This window comes from Grus americana, chromosome 7 (assembly GCF_028858705.1).
Source record: "Grus americana isolate bGruAme1 chromosome 7, bGruAme1.mat, whole genome shotgun sequence".
NCBI lineage: Eukaryota > Metazoa > Chordata > Aves > Gruiformes > Gruidae > Grus > Grus americana.
The window spans coordinates 14,305,284-14,328,716 of NC_072858.1; the positions used below are offsets into that span (position 1 = coordinate 14,305,284).

Here is a 23,433-nt window from a genome sequence, read left to right on the forward strand (position 1 = left end):
GGATAGGAAATTATTTCTTGGGTGTTTTGAAAGCAAACACATAATCCAGAGTTACGGGCCCTCATTAATCAGGCAGAGGAGTCCCAAGGTGCCAAATGTCACAAGAACAGCCGAGGACTTGGAGTCATTCGTAAACTCTTCCTAACTGAACCCTTGGCGTGACATTTGCCCAAATTCTAGATCCCAATTCAAATATCAACACCTTGGCCTATGAACAGTTGCCTAGTGGCTCTGATTCAAGCTGATTCACAACAAAAGATAAATCTTTCTGCTCCTAAAAGAAAGCAAAAAGCTGCCAAGAAATTCTTTAATTCCTCTGCCTTGTGCGATCTTGGGCCAGTAGTTTTTGCAGCAAGAAGAGGTCGGTCCCATTTCTTCACCTCCTGAACCCACATCCCTCTTCCCTGCAGCGTAGGTTGCTACAGACAGTCCTGCCACCATATTTTTTAATACAGCAAGCAGTGCAGAGAGGAAACAAAGCTGTCAGAAAGAGGCTTTATTAAAGTTTTTGATATACAGCATGAAGATGTCATTTTAACAGAGATCATTAGCTGCACAACAGGGAAAAGCCAGGATCTCTCTCAGCCTAGCAAGATCATCTCATCTTCAGAAGGAACTTCAGCTCATGAAGGTCAGCAGGTACCATCACCTTTGCCATGGTGAAAACAAGACCCATGAAACTACTGTTGCACAGAGAAGTGCTGCGATTCTCCCCCCAGAAACAATGCAAAGCCAACTCCAAGGCTGCATGCTAACACCTCTGGTCCCCCAGCAACCTAGCCACCTCTTAAATTGGGTTCTTGGAGACTTTTTTCAGTTCTTCTAAGATGTATAAACTCAAATAGCCCAAACCTTGTCAGCCTGCACATTTAGGGCTAGATTGAGTCCTCATGAATGCCAAACTACCTCCATTTGAGCTGAGAATGGCAGAAGACAAAGGCACTCAGCACTCCTCATCCTCCAACCCCAACTGTATATCCAACCTTCACGCTCTAGAGGACAAACCAAACTCCTCTGTGAATGCAACATCCTGGCAAAACTAACCGCAGCTTCTCCCAGGTAATTTGAAAGATACGTTTCAAATCTGCCCACTAAACCAGCCAGAAAATTATAATAGTGCCATCCAGGAAGGATTTATCCATAACATATAAAATGCATTTCCCCACAGCAGCATGGGGAAAGCAGCAGATGAGATAGAAAGAAAAGTTTTACAAGGTATATGCCACACTTCAGACTATGCTCTGATAGAGCAACACCTCTGAGCACAAATCCACTTATTTACAGATGGCCTCTAGTGCTATAGCGTGGCAGTTGTTTCCCACCTCCCACTCACGTAATATTTACATGCTAAGTTTGAAACATCCACTGATGCAGGCTGAGGTCATGAGATGCTCTGGGAAGGAACAACGGCTGTTTCCCTGTGCCTGTCCCAGCACAGTGAGGGGGACAGGTAGCATCAGGCTGGCCCTTCGCCAGCAACAGCTCAGCATCTTCCCTGCGCCTTCGGACCCAGGTACTCACCTAAGAGCTGCACTCCGCGGGTCAGTCCGTAGACGTCAATCAAAGCCCAGAGGGGCTCTGCCGTCCTCACCCCGCTGAAGAAGAGCATCGCAGCCGAGTCGTTCACCCGATAGAAAACCCGACCTTTCTTGTCCACCCAGAAGGCTATGATGTTTCCCTCATTCGCAAACTCTTCTGGCAGGGCCTTGGCCCAAAAACCACTTTGGGAAACCAAGTCAGGGCACGCGTACTTCGGCAGAGTGTCAGGGTTAATCCTCGATGGATCCTTGGAAGTAAACCCGAGTCGAAGAGCCCCACTCCAGCAACACTGCTTTTTAGTGATCTGCAAAGATAACGGCAGCAATAACAGCATTTGCCACGTGAACATTGACTTACATGCTACAGGCTCTATGCCATCGAGCACCAACAGCCACCATGCAGATAAGCCCACTAGATTTAGGAAACATTTTACCCACCCACTGCTGTAGCTTTTTCAGTTGCAATCAGCAATGTACACTCAGGATACAATGCACATATTTTTTAAAAAAAAAAATCAAATTAAATCTATGCAGAGAGGTGAAATGTAATTACAGCTGCACGATGACTCACTTTTATTTGTAGGGTAATTCCTTTTGGCCTAAGAATCATCCTCTAAAAAAATGTGCCAAAAAATGGCCATAAAAGCTTTTATCTCAGCACCTGCAGTGGCAGAGCTCTTCCCCCCATGGTGCTCAGATGATGGGGTCTCTCACAACCTGAGGGAAAAGCACCCGCTCCAGAATCACAGTCACCACCATAGGGTTTTCTGAGTTTCCCAGCCAAGTAAAAGACAATCTTACCTCTGTTTGGCTTGTCAGACTGGATGAAATCACAGCCTTGCAGCACAGAACTTGTGTGTGGGAAAGCACAATTTAAAGTATTTAACTGTATTAAAAACACAATTAGGAGGCAACAATAGATGTTGTCTTATGATTGGGGAAAACCTATATATTTCAGCTGTGAGTGGTGTTTTCCAAGATACGTTGTGCACATCTACATCGCACCTGTCAGTATGCGGTTAGTGTGTCTGGGGTCAGGAACATCTGCTATAGTTTTTGGGATGGTGCATGTGTCATATCCACCCTTCTGCACCTGAGAGACAGCAGGACAAAGGACCACAGATGCCTCTAGAGTCATCGGCTTCTTCTCACATGAACTGAGCCCTGGACTGAAGGGGATCTGAGGGGAGCAGGCAGCAGGTCATGAACACATGCAACACATCCAAAACACCACCCAAGTACAAAGTCTCTTTCTTCCTCTTCCAGGGTTAGGATGGTCCCCAGATGGAGCTGATGACCTTGGAGAATTTTTTCTCTCGTTTTGTTGAGTATGAACCTGCTGGAAATTGTTCCTCTCAAATGGATTCAGCCTGTCAGCATCCAGACTATGAAATGAAAGACCTAAGGATGCTGGATCCAATCCTCCTGATGTGGAGCCAGGACAGTTCCTGCATGCCACTTGACACATAATTCCTGTTTCTGTTCATGCGCTGAACCTGTAGCAAACCTGAGAGCACTTGAGATAGCCCTCTTCCATCAAAGCCTTGGCAGCCTCAAACAGTTTCACTCGGCTGCAGGACAAGGGCACAAACATGGATAGGTACCACAGATCCAATGTCACACAAAACTTGCTACCTTACTGTAATTTCTCTCTCTGTCAAAGTGCTAACGGCTCAAATGAGTGGCAATGCCAAAGACCGAATATCCAGGACTGCAGGACTTCATTCTCAAAAGCCTGGCAGCAGCTCCTCATGGCCCAACTAGGGAACCAACAGCACAGGATTTTCACCAAGGGATTCTCCAAGACTTTTTCTTTGGACCTGTGAATTCTCTTCTAATCACATTTGTAAATATTGCATTTTTATTTCACATGTTCCTCTCCAAGTCAAATCTGGAACGTGTGCCCTTGGGGGCACAACAATCTCACAAGAAAGATATTTTTCAAAGCCTAAAGATTTTTGATTTATAATTAAAGTATCAGAGAAAATAACTCAAAGCTTCAGAAAGAAAGGTTATCAACAGAGAGTTCCTCAGTTGAGTGCTGCTCTTTATCCCTACTCAGTCCAGCCAAACACCTAAACTGTTGACATGAAACACCTGAGCACTGACCTCAGTCCCAGGAACCATGGGAAGCTCCCACCTGTGGGATGGACGATGGGGTGGCACTGAAAAGGACTGAAGCAAATTTGCTATTTTATATGCCTGGCCAGGATGGGACAGGATCATGCGTGTTGCCAGCAGAAGGGGGGTGGAAGGAACATGCATGGGCCAAAACAGGGAATATACGCACCCTCCAAGAAGAAGCCTGGATTATTTATTGCAGCAAATTTACTGCAAGCCCTAAAAGCTTTTGGGTCTGAGATAAATATGGCCTCATTGTTATTTGTACAATTTTTTATTTCACAGTCTCTTGCCAATACTTCACAGAAATCGCAGGCCGCGTGAAGTAAATATTCATGTGGTAATCAAGGCTGCACATGTTCCATGTACTAATCAGCACCTATAAACAGTTCTCAATACAGTCTGACCACAGGCAAACTAATATCCAAATTAAAATCTGGTATAAAACCTGCCAAGAATTAGACACAGCTGGACAAAGGGTACACAGTTTTGCCAAAAAAGGCAATGGTTAATGATGGACCAAATTCTCTCTTCAGCAGTCACTGCTAGCAGAAAAGCTTGGGGAGTGCACTAGGTACCAGAAGGAGAGGAAAAGATCCAATCTGCATCCAAACTGCTAAGCCATGGCTGTTTCCAGGGATTCAGGCTCCTGCTCTTGTGCCACCTTTGACAACCTCACCCCACTCCCTAGCAGTGTCATGAGTTACACAGAAGAAACCATACTGGGACATATATCTCGGAGGCAAAGAAAGAGGAAATCTTCCCAAACCCCACACAGCTCTGGCTGCCCGATGACATTCCCAAAGATGCAAAGAAATCTCAGAATAAAACCCGAGATACACCACCTTAGAATGATATCTCATGACTTCTTTCTTCTAGTTTTTCAAAGGGAGTTTAGACATTATAGGACCTGAATGATTCGGTTCATAGTTAGTCTTTAGCTGGCAAGAAGGTTTAAGACACCATTTTCCACAGGCACACGCAATAACAAGGCAACTGCAGGACGGACTTATCAGAGAAGCAAAGATGTTTTCACATTTCCATCCATCCCTAGGGTGCTGAAGCCTGTTGATTACTCCCACGAGACCTTCTCATTAGACTCAGCAGGAGTTCTGCTCGTAAATCCCTTGTGCAGAGATGAAGGATTTACATGTGATTTTTCATGTGTTATGCAAGCTAAAATCCGAAAATATCAGTGATAAACAAGTGTGAATTTCCTGAGATAGCTACATTGTTTCAGAATGAGGAAGGAATAACCCAGAACCTTTGCCTAAACCACTAAATCCACTCAAATCTTTGATGGTGTTTTCAAAACTGAAATGCTGCTTTCATCTCCTCCCAAATCATTTTTCGCAGTTGTTTGTCCAAACGGCGGGCCAACGTGGAAAATATCCCATTAGGCAAGGTGAGGGAGTCCTGCTGGGCTCCTAGCCTGAATGGAAGCAGTAAGGGCTCCACAGGAAACATGAGACATGTAGGATGGATTTTCTACCTATGGGCCTGAGCCTGAAATCTCTCTATATTTTCAGAAGGAGGCATATTCCTCGTCTCTTGCTCCTTTGCTGGCTGTGAGGGGAAAAGGCAGGGAAGGCTGATACGCCACTGGAGGTCCCAGCACTCTGGGACCTCTAGCAATGGGCAACAATTCAGACTCAGTAGCTATATGTAGATAAGCCTGGAAAACTCCCTGTGCATAAATGAAAGGATTTGCAGGCGGATCTTTCATGTGTGCCATGAACATGTCTGCCAGAGATGATGACCTACTTTGTGCCAATGAAATGCACAGAATCAGCTAAGAACAGAAAAAACGCAGTCCCACAAACTAGAGGGCATAAAAATGGGAAAATAGCTGTGGATGAATGCAAGGGGCCCCAAGCTCCTTCAGGGTGCTGAGAGCCTAAGAAGTGCTTCAGTTCCTAAGGGGACTGATGAACTGCTTCATCGGGAAGCAGCTCCTGGTGCACATGGAGGCATGCTGTCTTGGAGGAGCTGAACTTCCCACGCCAGCTGCAGCACAAGGGATACCAGCTCCATCTTCCTGGCCGCCACAGACACAAAGGAAGTGAAATCGGCTTCTGCCAATGAGAAAAATGTGATGCCTGCAATGTTCTCTCCTCTGACCTTAATGCTATCAGGTGACTGATTCAGCAAAGCAGTCAGCAGACCGCCAGAAAGATCCTTTTCTCAGACAGCAACTGTGACCGCTCTGACTGCTCCTTTCACCCTTTCAGCAAAACCCTTTTGTCTTCCCTGCCAAGCACACAAGCAGGCACCTTCACTTCCAGGTCCTTTTCACCTCTTCGCTGTTGGCTGTGGAGAGGGTGACTCCCACCTCCATGAGACCAGCGCTCCCTGCTGCCTTCTCTACAGGACAAAAAGGGCTTGTTTTGGAACTGAACACCTTAACTAAACCCTCATCCTCCCTCAGCCCACCCAGTAAAACTCCTTTGCAGGATGCACGCAAAGCCTAGAGGACATGTTGGCTAGAGAGACGCTCAGGCTGCTGCTTTTCAGGCTGGCCAGTACAGCCCTTTTTTGTTGCTGTTTTCCAAGCAGTCTCAACTTAATCTGTTGTTCCTTGTCTAACATCCAGACAAGCTCTTTTGGAGCATGGATCTCCCTTTTCTTCCCAGTTTCTACAGTGGTCTGTACTGACGGTTCCAAGAATTACAAAGACAAAAACAGAAGTACCAACAAAGACTGCAGGTCTTTAAGGGCAAGATCTGACTACTGTGCTTTTCAATGAAGGGCTAAAGATCCGGTGCAAGCACCAAAGCCTGGTACACCCCGACATTCATTCATAGCAGCTCACATGGCAATAAGGGAAAGTATCATTTACTCACCTTAAGCCTGACTTGCTCATAAATAACGATGGGCCTGTTGCTGAAGGTAATGGCATTGCAGAAGCTAGCCTGGCGCTTCACTGCCTTCTGTGTTGTGTCCATGATGATCTGGGATCCCTTCGTGTGGGGATGGAAAAGCAGAGGGCTGATGGACAGAGCTCCACACTGTGGGATGGGGAGACAGTGCTTCTGCTTGTGGTGGCATCGGTGGGAGGAAGCCGAAAATGACCCACCTATGGAATCTGAAAGCAGAATGGGGGAAAAAGGGGTTTCAAATCTGCTGTGAGTAATAAGCAAAAAACTTTCAATGCAAAAAAAAAAAAAAAAGCAGAGGTACTTCAGAGGGGAACTATAGATCAAAATAAAAGTTATTCAAATCCCCACTCTGTAAGTCACTAAGAGTTTCTAGAGCATCATGAACAATAAAAAGGCTATGAGGATATTGAGGACTCCGTCTGAACAGTCTGATAGTACAGAGCACAATATGGAGACCACAGCTCATCACTGAAATCACAGGCCATCTTGAGGCCACACATCAGAAGAGAAGGCAAGAATTGGTTCCAAAACTGGAGCAAAGCACGTGTGAAGTTGCTGTATCAAAGCTGTCACACTTAGGGAAAAAATCTTCCACTTCCAGAGGACTCCCACACAACTTGACCATTTCTCTCACTCCTCCTTTGCAACAGCAACTCCATCGATCCGTGCCTCCATGTGTCTTTGGATGCCATCCTACCCACCCGTGCTAAGTGCCAGCTCGGACACATGCATTGCTAATTTATATTCAAGCACCATTCAGCAATAACCCATCTGGATTCCTCCACCAACCACCATCCATTCTCCTCTCTCCTCCACTGATGGGAACCTCAGCTGAGATCCCACTTGTCATGAAGGTATTGATCAGCACGCTATGATTATGGTGAGGAAAGCGAAGAGGGAGAAAGGCTATGAAGCAGGGAGGAGATCACGTCTTTCTCTAACCAAGGCCCTACACAAAGAGTCAATGCACGATCAACACAGTCATGACAGCAGCTTTGTTCATGAACGAATGGATGCGTGAGGTTCTTTTCAACAGGGAGCCTGCAGCAGTTCAAGCACAAAACGATCATTATACTGAACACAAGTCATCTGCTTCCTTTTCCTTGTGTGCACATACACACTACATTACGCACATATGTTTGGGAGGAGATACTGGTAGATTTGGAAACAGAGTATCAACAGAATAAAGGATTATTCCATGATAGACTCAGGGATGCAACAAAAGCAAATATGACCTTAACAATGTGCCAGTTTGCGCTTTAAAGATGAATGACTAAACAGTATGGTTAAAAACTCTATTCCTCAAACACGCAAACTGTAGAAACTAATTATATACATTCTTCAAGCAAATTAATTGCTGACAGTTGTGCCTTTATATAGCTACTATAAAATAATACTTACACCTCTAATGTAATTCTTGGCTTTGTAATAAAAAGTCTGGCCCCTATTCCCTCCAGCCTTTGGAGCAGTTTTAGCTTGAAGCTACATGAAGTTGTAATGGCAGGTCATCAGGGCGAGCTTGAATAACTACCAACAGAACTTAAAATCCTGGTTTCAGATGAGAACGTTTTAATTCAACTTCAGCATCAGTCACTCCAGCCTTTTCCTCTCATCTCCTTGCTGGTTTTTTCCTTGAATTTTCCAGCACAGTCCTATCCCTTCAGAACAGAGCAGGGATGCCAGACAAACAGGACTTTAAAAACTTTCATTAAGGCTTTAAGGGAGAGACGAACCAACTGGGAGTTATTTGATGCTAAAAATTATGTGGCATATAAGTCATCTTCCTTCTCCTCTTCCTCACACATGGAGGAAGAGAAATAAGGTGCAGAGTACCAAGAAAAAGTAGAGGTTGACCTGAGCAGGCAAGTTGGAGAGGGAAACCTTCAGGAGGAACAGACTGCATGAAAGGGGCAGCTTGACATGGGGAAGGTCAGGATGCAGCGGCTCACATGAGCCTGACCTTTTCTTGGGCACGCTACTGACCCGGGGCAGTGCCCCCTGCCTCTCCCACAGCCCAGACTGGGTGGTCAGAAAACAACACGAGCTGCAGCAGCGCTGTAGAGAGAACCTTCTGAGGTTACCTCCTAAGACCTGTTTAATTAGAGGCTCTCTTATGTGCCAAAGAACAGAAGGTTGCATCCCTTCCAGTATCACTAGCTTTTTTCCAAACCAGATACGTTCTCTATTACCACCCCTCTGGAAAGTTGTTAAGCCCTCAGTTTTAGTGATACCTTGCTGATGAGTTCCTCAGGCTTAATGGTATGTTGCAAACAAGTATTTCCTTTATCACCGCAAACACGATGCTATTCACCATCACAAATGGTTATGAGCCAGAGCCAGCAAAAGTGGCCAGTTTAACCTTGCTCCACTCCACCTCCGCAGGTGGGTCATGCTGGTCTGTAGGACAAGACCATTGACAGATGGTCACAGTAAACCATCCAAGCCTCTCCTCTGGCAGAAATTTTTCAGGCCACTGAATCTCTCCATTGTTCATCTCTTAGTTGTGTCTCTGGTTTTGCTATATCCCTTTTTTACAGGTAGACTGACTAAAAGTAAGCAATCAGTGTAAAAACTTCCATTTCTAGCTTTTCCAGCTTCTCTAAAATACATATGAAGTCAGAGTCATTTCTGAAACAAGACACATATTGAGGGATATAATCAATCATTAGAGATAATATAAACTCAAAGGATCCACAGAAAAATAGGAAAAACACTTTTTCTGGTCATTTCGAGTCTTGTTTTTTTCAACACTTCTTTGATACTTTCTAGTGGGGCATATATGTGAAAGAGAACCTGCTACCAATAAATATACGTTCAATTCATGCCATCTTTGCATCCAGTTCTGAATTTTGTAGCTCAAAATTTTGCTAGCAGTCACTCACCAAAAAGAAACTTATGCAGCACAAAGGCACACACATTTTAATTAGTTTGACTTAATATTTCAATGCTCTAATTTTACTGGATAATTTAACCGTGATTATAACAACTGCTGCACTTCTCCGTAGGACATTGCATCCTTTTAAAATGCAGTAATGGAGTCACCAAAACTGCCCACAGCTTTCCAAACAGGCTCTGATAACAACACGCATATGTCCAGAACATCTGCTGGAGCAGCGTTATGGAGCTGTAGGGTCATGCCTGACCCCACAGGAAGGATGTCAGGGAAATGCTTATTTGCTGTCAAAAGTCCGGCACAGCTACGTGAGAATGGGTCAAACCCATGCCAGACCAACATCTGCAGGACAAGTGCCCTCCATGCACACAGCTGAAATGCAGGGCAACCATGATCTATGGGAATGGAAGAAACCACCCCAGGATCAGCTTCCACAGGTGGATAATGCAAATGTGGAGGAGACCCCCTTCTTGCTCCCAAATGACTCCTGCATGATGAACACACTTTCTGGTAAGGACCAGAAAAGGCCTTAATGTTTAAAAAGTGCAACTATTTAATAATGGGGTTTTGCATCCTATAAAGGCTTAGAGAAGTTACAAAGCAGTGGGCCAAATACAAATGCCTTTGCTCACTTCTTCAGGGCAGCACGCCCACTCCAAAAGGAGGAGACACCAGGCAACTTCAGATGGCAACACAAGCAACTAAGATTGGACTTAGACAAGGAAAGGGACACTTTAGAAACACAAGCTGGTGAGATACATCACTGTCCTTGCTTGGCCGGCTAAAAATAAAATAAATCATCTGCTTAAAGTTTTTGTTCACACTGGGCTTGACCTGGACTCCAGCCTTCACCCATTCCCTTGTTTAAACTACTACACGTTTTGACATCCTCTGCCTTTGCTACCAGCAATACTGGTACAATACAGCTGAGGCCCTTGAAGTAGGTTTCAATATTGTTTTTCTTTATAAAAAAGAATTGAGTGAAACTCACAAGCTCAGAGTTTCAGTTGGCAAAATAAGCAAAAGTCCTCCTGATTTCACAGCAACCGTGCAAGGCTCCATTAACTGAGAGTCTGTCCCAGACTCCTCCTCTCCCACAACCTGACTTATCAGTCACCTACAAAGGTGAAGCTTGAAATACAAATTGCAAACAAATATTTGAAATAAGGCTGATATCTGAGAGCACGTTCAAGGGCACTGCAGGTTTCCCACTCCACAACACAAGTTCCTCCTGACAAGCAGGAGTTGTAACATCATGCCAGGACCACGCAAACTGGTATCTTGTGACAAAAATCATGAGAGCAGAATCATGCCTGGCTGAAAATAGCCTCTGTGCCAAAGGGCTGCAAACCTAGAGAAGCACCATGGACCCCCGTACAGCTTTCCAGTTTTCACGTTGGGGGTCACAAAGAACAGCATCTGCTCCCTCTTTTAAAGATTAAAGACTTCAGTTTTCAATTCATGCCCAGTAACAGATGCTGATTGAACCATTTCATTCAGTACTGGGTTTGAACCCTGAACGCAGCCTGCCCCTAATACCATGAGTCCCGCCAAGGGAGCAGCAGAAGTGGTAACGTACCGCTTGCTCCCCTGAGCCACAAGTACATGGCATGGATCGTCTGAAACCTTTGGTAAGCCAAGGTGAAGGAGACATTACACAAACCGCAATGTGAAGCACTCTGAACCACTCTGCCTTCAGGTGTGCCACTCCTAAGCGCATCCTTTTCAGAGACCTGTCTGAGAAAACAGAACATTGCCCCCAAGGTGGCACACTTCTCTCTCCATGTGCGTTAGATGTCCCTGGTCTCCCGGATCTCAAGGCCTGAGCAGCATCCATTCGCTATATAAAAGGCAGTACAGGATGTTCTCAGCTTAGCAAAATGCATCCCAAAGCCTGTTAGGGGTTTTCACCAGAAGCGTTCATGCTCTGCAAATATTAGGCTATTAGGCATAATCTTAAAGGCTCGGGATTTCTTAAATGTTGCAAGAAATGGCTGGATTTAATTTTTTAAAATACATTTTTTCCAGTTGAAAAAAAATCTCAATAGGCACCTATCAGAATACTGTCAAAACTCATTTCACACTGAAAACTAACTGCAAGGTATTTAAGATAAACTTCTTAGAGCATGTGAAATAAAGGTATTCAGAATTGAAAGAAAGAGAAAAGACAACTTCAAAACAGAGCCCAGGGACTGACGTGCAGTAGCAAGTGGGAACAACACATCCCCATTCACCTGGAGAGCAGGAGAGGAGAGGTCTGGGGTTGGTGACAGAGGTACCTGTCCTGCAGGTTAATGACAGTGAAAACACCACACTATGACAGGAGAGAAGGGTTTCAAAATTATTACGTTATCAAAAGAGGCTAAGAGAGAGTGCTTTATTTGGCAGGTGGCCTTACCATATATGCATTTGAAAGGAAGGATTCTGAGAAGGAAGAGAAGGAAACCATGTGCAGGTGTGGGGAACGCAAGGGAAGCCCTCCCCTGGGAACGCACGCATGGTGCGGTAGAAAAGCCCTAGACCTGAAATAGTACCTGCACAGCCTTTCCAAAGCTGCATCGTTACTAGCAGCACAGGGAGAAAAAAAACAACTATGAGGTGAATGATCATAAGCCTTATTGCTTTTTGATGTGTTTCCACCCTTTGGGGAATTATGACAATGAAATACAGTGTAACTAGTTACCCTGATCCTTCACATTTGCTACTAAAGTTCAAAAGGAGAAAATCACAATTAATTCATTGTGGTAGGCTTTGCAAATGGATTCTTAAAAGCACACTTCAAGATACAGTTTACTAAAAATAAATATTAGCTTAACACCAGTAGAAACTGAAAAGAGGTTGCAAACCTTGTTTTCTCACACACAGCCCGACCCAGGGCATGTGCACAGAAGAGAGAGAACCGTAAATTAATGCAAATGAAAAACAAGGGTTTCTTCAGTGCCTTTAAAAACATGTTTGCTGTTCTTGAAGGAATAAATAATCACGTATCTCCAGTCTACATTCAACTCTCCCTGTGCCTGTTACAACGATAACGACCCTATCAGATTGCTCTCACCACGGTGAACTACTCATCGTGGCATTACAAGATGACCAGGAAACAAAGCTTTGCTCTTCCACAACGACAGACGACAGCTTTCCAGATGTTGGGGCATTCAATGATAGAACTGTAAAGGGTTAATTCTGGAGCATGAAATCCAGAACACCTGAAATTATGGAGCATCTTGGGTTAAACTTTAGCGAATTAGGGACATATCTACAAGGTGGATCAGAGCCAGCAGGTCAGATCTAGCACTCCCATCCAAGACTCCAAAATAAGTCAAAGCCAAAACGTAACTTATTTTCATCTGTACTATTTTAGCAGTGACGACATGTATCAAGAGAGTAGGTTCGCACATAGTGTAAGATTTTCCATTTAAATTGCAAACTCCAAGACAAGAGGCAGGTGCAGACAGACCACATGCACATGAAAGGAGATAATACCAGTCAGGGAGGGGCCTGGACTTGTGCTTTTTTTTTTTTTTTTTTTTTGGAGACCAAAAACCAAAGCTGTTTTTAAAGTAACAGATCTGAAAGACAAGGGTGGTTTTACAGATCCTTGAGAAGGCCCCCCATATAAAAAGTGGACAATAGGAGCTGGAGTTGATTGCAGGATGATCCACAATGGATCCACCTTTCAAACCTGGCTGATGGGTGATAGGGAGCGGTTAGTTTGTGAGGAGCCTTCAGAGCGAAGAAGCTGATTTTTAATTTCATAGAAAAAAATAAAACTAGTGAGAGATGCAAAAAGTGACAGTAAGGACAGAGGGCAGGAAAACAGGTATAACAGGAGAAATCTGGAATAAATACAACTGTAGCAAGACTTTGTCAATGGCAGAAGAGAGACGAGTGAGGCTTGCAGAAAGGAAAGGAAAGGCTGCGTCCTGAAGATGAGAGATGCAGGCAGAATCTGCAAAACTCAGGACATTGCTGTGTTTGAGCAGATTTAGGAGGATGGGCTGAAACAGAGACTGTCATTTCCTGTGCCTCTCTGCTCTGCTGGGACGTGCATTTGCCCTCCATCGCGTGCAGTGCAGTACCTGAGGAGCAGAGATGTGTCCTGTTCTACAGCCACTCCTGGTGCGGAGACAATAACCTCTGCAGGAGTGCCAGGCAATTAACCTGGGCATGGGGCGTTTTTAGCAAGATCAGCTGAGCCCATCAACTTACAAGTCCCTGGTTACAACTCAGATGTGAGGCTTAACGAAGGCTTGCTTGAAGATGATGCTGAGGCTATGAGCATTAGTAGGAGGCAGGAGGGTGGCAATTTTTATAAAGGTTGAAAAAAGAAGGTAAAAGAGCTGAGGAGCGACAGAAGAATAAGAGCTCTGCTTCCCTTATATTAAGCCTGAGTTGTTTGTAATATTTTATGGGAAAAAAAAAAAAAACAGAGCAAAAATTTAGGTTGGCCAAAGGAGACTTAAGTACTACAGAGGAGAGGTGAATCTGTTAATCCTCTGTAGGAAGGATATGGCTGAACTAATGTTTGTGGCTGAAAATAGCCAGAGAAAGATGAGAAGATGCTCCTGGACAGAGCCTAGAGGAGCCTCTGCCAGACATGGGAAGGAAGATGAGGAAGACCCTTGAAATGCAGGAGACAGGCAGGAAGAGAAGACAACAGGGCAGGACTGAGCTGAGGAGGCAGACCCTCACGCACACCATCTCCAGGAGGAACAATCCAGCTGATGGCACTGCAAGCACTTAGAAATATCAAGCACCACAAAGGTGGCTGATCATGCTCCTTTATTTGTGAAGACAGTATCAAAAGAGAGGTGTGTGAACATATAAGTATTTCCATATGCACATAAGGCTGTCTAGAAGAAACCCCTTCCCCTTATAAATTAATTTTTAAACTTGACATCCTCAGTAATGATTCCATGTAATCATTAACCATCTCCTGATCCCTAATTAGACACTGTTTACTCAGCATGTCTCACAGTCATTCCCAGCAATTCAGCCACTTGCAGTAATTCAGTCACCGAGGTGGCACACCACGGAGGACGGCTGCCAGACCTCCAGCACCGCTCCGCTTCCCGCGGACGCAGCTCACCCTTTGCAGGCTCCCTCCTCACCCTCTCCCCCTGCAAATCCCCCCCAAGACCCCACGAACCATAAGTCCGCTAAGCACATAAGAACAGCAAGAGCATAAGTAAGCAGCCATATGCTCCCGTCTGCCGTGTAAGCAGAGAGGGGGTGAGCAGCCCCCCTGGAAAGATGCTGGGCAGCGGCAGGATGAATTGCCTCAGGAGCCATGTCCCCCAGGGTCCAGCCAGGTCCATGGGAAGGAAACCGAGCTCCCTCCAACAGCGGCAGCCACTTCTCCCCACAGCTTCTAACAGCTCCTCTGATCCACGGCAGGAGCGACTTGCATGGGCCATATAATTAATTTTTTTTGAGAACAGCAAGGCACTTCTGACCTTATTCTCTTTGCATTTTGGTAATTATTTATTATTATTATTACTAAGACATCATAAGTTAAATGTTGTGAGTAGGAAATGAGAAGATCAAAGTAAAAAAATGGTGCTCTGGAAGCATCCAAGATCTCTTTCTTGATCTAGAGCATTTTTGTTCTGCTGTGATCAGGTCAGGTCTGTCAGCAGTCTAACGAGAGATGTAAAAATGTATTTATGTCTTCTAACCAAAGAAAGCAAGATCAAGTCCAGTTCAGTTTAAGATTTAGGGATGTTTTAAAAATTCTGGTTATCCTCCTCTTGCAGATGCACAGTTTAAGAATCTTCTCCTTTGGTAGTATTTGATGCTTCATGAGGAGGAGGAACAAGTTGCCCAGGGTGATGGCGGATCTGTTCTTACTGCAGATGGTGGGACAGAGGGAAGAAAAAACCCTAAAACTTTCCATGCTACCTCCTCTTGATAATCCTTATCTTCTCAAAGATAAGCAGATACACTGTTGGCCATAAGATTACGTATACTTTGTACAACAAGTTCTCTTTGCTTCTCTGACCCGCTGTTCTAAACCAGTTAACTGCCCCAGCTCCTTTTCCAGGAATTGTCCACCTGGGAAATCCAGTGGACTCTCCCATTTACTGTAATTCCAGTTACTCATCTTTTTAGTATAGATCAGAACTATGCACAGAACATTTTACACCTGTATAACCATTGCAGAGTTCCTTCTAAGTTACAATCATGTAAACTAAGACTAAATAGATGTTGTAGACATTAATAATGGTGCTGCTGAGATTAAGGCCAACGGCACCTCCGCCCCTCTCTCTAACCTTGTACGAGCACACAGAGAGGGCAAGTTCAGCTTCTGCTCTCACCCATGTTCTCCTGCGGGTCTGCCAGGAAGCCAAGCGTGCGTTCTCCCCAAACAGCACATCCCCTCACCACTGCACCTGGACTAGACAGGTCCCAGCGTACAAGTACAAACCTTGCATTGGCTTTGAAACCAAAGGCTCACCCTCACAAATCTAGTACTTCCAGTGTACTACTAACTGCACGCCACTTTCTCCCTTCCCCTGCTGCAATACCGGGCACAGCTGTGATGAACAGCTAAACTGCTGCCCCAGAGGTAGCTGTGCTTCACCGCACAGCCCACAGTCAGCAGAGCAGCCACTCTCAGAGGGTTCAGGACAGTTCACGCTGCAAAAAAGTAGCTACATAAAAGCAGAGCCTGACTGCAAATATTTTATGGCTACGTAGTATTTCCATGCACTACAAATCAATGTAAAAGATGTTTTCTTCAAGGGGCCTCATATAGAGTGTGTTTTTAAAATGCATTCCCTCTGCTAAATATAAATCAGTAAGAGTTTTTGTTCTTCCAAAAGATTAACAAGCCTCAGTATTTTGGGATCTTATTCTGGAATACTTGTAGATGTGCCAGCATTCTCTTCCAATTTAAATACAGTTTAATGGAAAGTCTATCCTGGGCACATTTTCCATGTACGGTGGTAATAGCTTGGAAGTCTGAATATTGAGAGGTCACCAGAAACAGAAGTAACCTGTCAAGGTTAAACTTTAGATATTTGCCAGGACGAGGAGGAAGGTGGGAGCAATGGAAAGCAAGGAAAAAAGCAAACGTAAGAGTGGTAGAGACAAGCAAATGGACCCATAGAACCAAAATCCAAGAGATGGTAGAAAATGGTGTAACCTACATGCAAAGCCATGCAAAGAAAATGCAACTTCAGGAAGCTATTGTCCTGAATTCAAGCCCTTGAGTCAGCTTTGAATCATACCTATGTAAAATAAAAGATGTGCCTCTGGACTCAAGATGCTGAATTGGGCCCACGGCAGACTACTCACACTGCATATTTACAATATAATGAGCTAAATTAGGATGCTGTACTTTACACTCCCTCTATCACCAGTGGAAAGAGATCAAGTCTTAAGAAGGTAATGAAGAGCATCTCATCTGGATCATCAGCTGGAGGACACTCTCCCACTGCTCTACCATTCATGCCAGTGCATGAGACTACACATTAGGGATGCAGTGGCCAAAAATCTCCTGTTGTTTCTGACCTTCCATATCCTAAGTGTCTTGTTTAGCACAATCAGAGACCATTTCTGACCAAGAAAGACAAAAGGATCAGACTGGAGACACCATCCTAACCTTCCTCTCTCCAAAAAATTTGGTTCTGCCTAGTGTCCCTGGAATAAGGCAAGTGAACAATAAGACCTTGTAATAGCACTGACTCCCCAACACAGGACAGAAAATTAATATCTCTACAGAGATGACATTTGCAGGAAGGTGGTATGGGTGCTGGGCTCGTATTTGTAGCTCCAGGGCAGAGAATAGAGACTGCTAGAGGGATGCCTCTAGAAAGAGCCTGGAAAATGCTCCAAGACAGGGACAGCATCATTCATCTCTCAGCACACTCTAGAGTTGCATTACCCCTGAGGCAGCTTTCCTCAAGAGCTCGTGGGCTCTGCCATGCTGGGGATTCCGGATCCGCACATCCCTTGTGCCTTCCAAACACCTATTTCTGTGCACAGCACAGGTACACCCAGCACAGCCCTGATGTGCTCCTGCCTTCCAGCAGAGCATGTTAGTAAGGCATCGTATTCCTTTCAAATCAGGAACATTGTTGTCAACTTTGGACCGCAGTTGTGAAATCTCCAGTGGCTTCATTGCCTCTTCTGCATTTTGCTGCTTGAGTTTATAGCACGCGTCACGTGTGTATAATTAATTAAGCATCTGGATGGGTCAGGATATATATCCCAGAGCCTGTTCTTCTATTTCTCTTACCCAGCTGGACAGCGTAGATTATGTTTATCATTCAGTACCACATACCATGAAGTTTTAAGCCATAGTGCCATTTCTAAAGAATCTCAGCAGGAAGCAGTTTTTCTTCTATCAATACATGATATTTACGTTTGGAGTGCGCCTTTTTTCCTAATATAAACCATCCATTTAAAGTCACTTTGAGGTAAAACTGGGTCATTTCCTGTGTAGTCTTGTTTAAAAACGCAGTGCTCAAGTCATATTTGTTTCACACACTTCCTCCTAAAGTTCCCTGCCGTCGTTCTTTGCAGGGTCTCTTGAGAGCATGCCTGCCTGAAGCGGCTCCTTACCCCAGCTGTATTTAAAGCTTAACAAGCAATTCCACGATGTTGTGATTATTTTTCTGGAGCCCAAGCAGTGCTTTGCTCAAAGGTTCCCATTCCCTCCTTTCAGCGGTTTAAGCGTGTCTCCTCCACTAATGTCTGCCTGCAAGTGCCTGTGAAACAGCCTGTCTCCAAACCTAAGAGCCAGCGCTCTGCTTCCCACGGAGCAGCCAGAAGACACCCCAAGGTGACAGCATGGATGAAGGACAATGTCCAGCTACTGAGGCTTCCTGTGACAAAGACCTTCCACTCTGCAGTGGAGACACCAAGTAGTTCCAGCCCACTGTGGTGTCCGTTCTGCAGCTGCATTGCCCTGGTGAACCAGGGCTGAGGGCCAGCCCGCGTGACCCCAGGAGCTGGCTGAGCGAGCACTTAGTCCTGTCTAAGGAACCAAAAGATACTGATTCCAGTGGCCTTCTTCCTATGTTTGGCAGCAAATAAATCCTTAAAGTATGGGTTTATTACAGCTAGCAACTTATCAGGCAGGTAAAAAGAAATTATTATGTCCTTTACTATTTGGCCACACTTAACATCCTCTTAAATGTTTCAGGCTTATAGGAGCCAGGTACTTTCCTGAGTTCCTCTTCCACCATTTCTCTATTCAAATCCTTCTTTCCTCTCTCTCACCTCTCCCTCTGCCCATTTCTCCTTGAGGAAAACTCACAGAACACGCAACCTTCCCCTCTGCTTGTTTTACCATCCCTTCCCCTCCAAAACATCTTCCTCCTCCTCCGCTGCCTCCCTTGTCACAAGTATTAAAGTTGCCCAACTACTTCCCTCTTTCAAGTCTTCCACTTCCTTCACTGGCCTCACCTCATCCACCACATTTCTCTCTCACCAAAACCCCACCCCTCTCCTAAAACATAACAGGTCCCAGCAATTAACCAAGGCTCCCCAATCTCACAAAGTTATAAATGGATTTATTGTGGTAGCACCCACTAGTTAATCTGTAATGTATTCCTGCAAAGTAACTTGCACTGGGTACTAAGTGAGGTTACAAAGTTTGTTATCAAAATGGCATTTTTTCAGGTGCATTGCTGGGATTAAAGCATGGGAGCTCCACGCCGGGCTCCCACCACCAAGCTGTTAAACTTCCAGCCTACCTGGCAGAGCTGGCACAGGACTAAAGCTGCCAACCCAGCGCAGGACACCAGCCCTGCTTTCCAGCAACTTCTCACTGCACAAACAGAAATTATAACCAAGAGGTTTTGCACAGACCAGAGAGGTCTCCAGTAGCACTAGAAGTGTTAACTACTACATGATTAAAAATATTATTTTTTCCAGGCAAATAATCTAAGTACTGCTGAGGCAAAACCAGGAGAAAGGGCAACATTTCTCTCTTTACGCAAGAATTTGGCCATCCACGCGCACATTCCTTCATTAATCTGCACTTTCTGTACCATAGTCACAACTGGAATCTAAATTACTGACTTTCCCACTCTCATCTGGCTCTGCAGCACATTACTTGCACCAGTTTAAACACCCTGTACCAGTAATTAACCCTGTTTCTTTAGCAGACCAGCATCTGAACCTGGACCATTGAATTAAAACATGAAACTTCAACAGCCAGTCAGGGCATAAAGTTACAGTTTATTTTAACAAAGTTAAACAGCATCCCTGGCACTTATTCCAAAGAAAAAGCATGAATACTATTCCATCATCCTTCCTATCAATTCCCATGCCAGACCCATGAAGTTATGACTTAACGTTTTGCTATAAATAGCTGCTGGAGTAGTCCATACAGGAACTTGTTTTCCTCAGCATCTGCTGCAACAGGTCAGCCAGTAAATGACCACGAGTGTCGAATCCTTGCTGCCCGAGGACAAGAGCATGTAGAGATGTTTTATTTTTTTAAAAGTGATCGTGCCTGCTAGCCACCCCCTCATGCTGAATCTCACAGAGATAGAAAGAAGAGATGGGTCTTGCCCCAAACTGTTTACACAGTGCATATAAAAAAAGAAACAGCAGTTAAATGAGAGTAAGAGAATAGTACATTTTATCTTAATTTCAGTTGATTTGAGTGAATCTGTCAGCACATGTGCTGTTCAATATCCAAGGCTGATGTGATTCCCTGTACCAGAGGACAGCGGGAGATGACTCCAGACCACTCCTGTCACCGTAACAGCACATGAAAGAGCTCCGGTCCTCTCTGATTTGCATAGGCAAAAATACACTTCAAACTAGAAGCTCAAAGCTCTTTCGTTATAAGCCCTCACAGAACTCCCATAAACTTTCATGGTTATTTTCTTATGACTTGGGTAACAGCATCAACCTCTCAAGTCATTTTATAGAGGAGGCTACCCAATATTTCTTGTGAGAGGGGTCAAGGAAGCTTCGCCACCCCTAGCTTGGAAATTGTGCTAACATCAATGTGTGCAGAAGAAAACTTCCCAATGATTCAGTCTTCAGCAACTTTCTACTGCTCCAGACTTACTCACATGACCTTTCCCAACTCAGATTACCAGTTACCATTTACTGAAGTTGGGTAACACATAGCAGGTTTCTTGGAAGGAACATCATTAAGATAAAAACATGACTGCATTTCTAAATAGCTGAAGGAAGAGAGATACGCTAGAAAAGCAAGCCAGCTTGGATCAGGAACAAAACACTTTTTTTTTTTTTTAATTCATGCAAAAGGGCATTTTTACATATTGGGGTATTGATAAGAGTGGAAAGAGGAAGAAACAATTCAGAGCATTGTTCCTGATGTAGCCACGTTCATGGCGTGACTGCCTTGAAGGTCATGTGCAAATAGGAAATAAGCCTAAAGGACTCAGGGGGCTTTATTCTCTTGGTGGAAAGACACCTCCACTATTTCAGAAGAGCAAGAAGCAATTAAGCGTGGAGGCCAATTCATTCATCCATTTTCCTTGCTCTTTGTAGTTTGAAAAATTGTGGAAAAATCCTTTAGTCTTTGTCCAGCTAAGGGGCATTTCTTCTCATAATAAAGACCATTGGATATATTTTTTTTAGTATATAATTGCACCTGTTTTTCTAAGCCACAGTTCTGAATTATAATTTAATAAGGACCACACTGCATCCCTGACAGATGCTCCTTCCTGCCAGCACAGAGAGATGCAGCTGTTGAACTGAAGTCTACAAATCCAGACCTCTGGGCCATGCAGCATTTCCCTGATTAGTTTTCTGCACCCAAAAGCAGATCTCAATGCATAATCTGAACCTACTGTTGTAAATACAGTACAGAGAGGAAAAACACAAAATATTTGTCATCCAACTGAAGTTGCACACATCCAAAAATGCTATCAATCTTTATTTTTTTCCCCAGAGGGTGGACTGTAAAATCACTTATCTGGAGTACTGAAGTTATTTAAGGTAACTTGCACATATTTACACTTTATTACAGCTGCCCACACAATACTACCACACCCCCTCCTGCATCAACTGAGCCAGCAGCACCAGGCACGTACGTGTCAAAAAACTGCTGCTTCTGCCACACACTAAAGACAAAGTGGATAAAGTCTGTCCACGTGGGTTCGAGCACAGATTTCCCAAAGCACAGGAATAAGAGAAGATGGAAAAGGTGTATTGTCATGTGTATATAGGCAATAAATCTCAAAAGATTCCAGTTATCATACGCTAAAGAACTTCTCACTCTCAAGCAATTGCCTGTACACTGGTCAGTCTGAAGCTGCAATCAGCTTGGGATGAGGCATGACCTGGAGTCCCCAGTGAGAGCTTTGCCGTATGAGGGTTCAGAGCAGAAAGGTCTCTACGGGATAACTCACAAGTGGGTAGAAGAAAGCTCGGGTAGTCACTTTACAGATAATGGGATAGAAACATCTTCCAGAAAAATGGCTGAGGTTACAGATCTCTGGTGAAGAGCATTGTAAGAACTGCAGTCATCTCTTGCAAATCCACTGAATGACTTCACTCTTTCAAATCTATTTGTAGAACATTTGAAGGATATTTCTCTGCCTTTTATCCTTTCTACCACGGGAACAGATATCCTGAATGTTTTATCCTTTGTATGATAAATGCCATTGCACATCTGTCTAGGAAGGATACAGGGAGCTGTAATCACTGCATCTCCATTTCAGGGATTAATTTCTAACATGATGCAAGCTCTTCTACAGCATCCCAGAGACAACCTTGCCCACTTTCCCACTTAAGCCTGACTGCTATAAGCCATGCACAGAATGGCATAGGCCAAGGAGAGTAAGATCATTTTACAGTCTGTAACCATCCAAAATCCAAGTGATGAGATACAGAGGCACGGAATCTAGATATTGAATCACCCACCCTTGCTCAAGCAACAGAGCCTTGGGCTGGAAAGAAAGGAGACAGATTGTCCAGGAACCTTGTCACAGCCATGCTGTTTGACCAAGGTCTCTTCAGCCAGTTTTGCAAAGCCACTGATGGACAGAGGGATTAAGGAAAGGACAGCAACTCCTACCATGCTGCAGCTCCAGCTCCATGTGAGATGGACCAGCACCCATCAGGGCTCCCAAACTTGCATGCCTTCTAAATACATAGCTTCACTCACAATCGGAAAATAAGAAGGCAGCATGAGTGATGGTCTCTTTCCCTTTGGAGATGAAAAATCAGAGGGTGGCATTGAACTAGTTTAGGATAACCAGAAAATAAATTGAGCAATTTTCCTTTTCCAAGTTGCATGAAATTCACAGCATCAATAATGCCTTTGTAAAAGGAATTAGATTCTTAAGGCTCTATTTTATATTTGATAATCTGATTCTGTTTGGTGTGCAAAGACGGAAGTCATTTTGATCTGGGATGCTTCAGCACATTATAGGCACCCATATATTTCTATCTTCCAGACACTTCTCTCTTTTAACTTTTTTTTAATCTCAGTGTGTTGGGTTTGCGTGGCAGGGTTTTGGTAGCGGGGGGGCTACAGGGGTGGCTTCTGTGAGAAGCTGCTAGAAGCTCCCCCTGTGTCTGACAGAGCCAATGCCAGCCGGCTACAAGACGGGCCCACCGCTGGCCAAGGCCAAGCCAATCAGCGCCTCTGTGATAACATATTTAAGAAGTAGAAAAACACTTAGAGGGAGAGAACTTTTGCAGCCGGAGAGAGGAGTGAGAAGATGTAAGAAACTCTGCAGACACCAAGGTCAGTGCAGATGGAGGGGGAGGAGGAGCTCCAGGCGCCGGAGCAGAGATCCCCCTGCAGCCCGTGGTGAAGACCATGGTGAAGCAGGCTGTCCCCCTGCAGCCCATGGAGGAAGGATGAGGGGTGTAGCGATTCCACCTGCAGCCCGTGGAGGACCCCACGCCAGAGCAGGTGGAGGCACCTGAAGGAGGCTGCGGCCCGTGGGAAGCCCGCGCTGGAGCAAGTTCCAGGCCGGACCGGTGGACCCGTGAAGAGGGGAGCCCACGCCAGGGCAGGTTTGCTGGCAGGACTTGTGACCCTGTGGGGGACCCCACG

General features: G+C 44.8%; 1 protein-coding gene across 3 annotated transcripts in view; it reads right to left on the minus strand.

Moving 5' to 3' along the window:
- Positions 1-23,433, minus strand: part of NEURL1 (neuralized E3 ubiquitin protein ligase 1) — a 162,978-nt gene that overhangs the window by 58,769 nt on the left and 80,776 nt on the right. For all 3 annotated transcript variants that reach the window (XM_054832549.1, XM_054832550.1, XM_054832551.1), the window contains exons 2-3: positions 6,503-6,744; positions 1,522-1,843 (exon numbers count right to left, since the gene is read on the minus strand). In XM_054832549.1, coding sequence (XP_054688524.1) covers positions 1,522-1,843; positions 6,503-6,744 — 564 coding nt within the window. The remainder of the gene's footprint in view (positions 1-1,521; positions 1,844-6,502; positions 6,745-23,433) is intronic.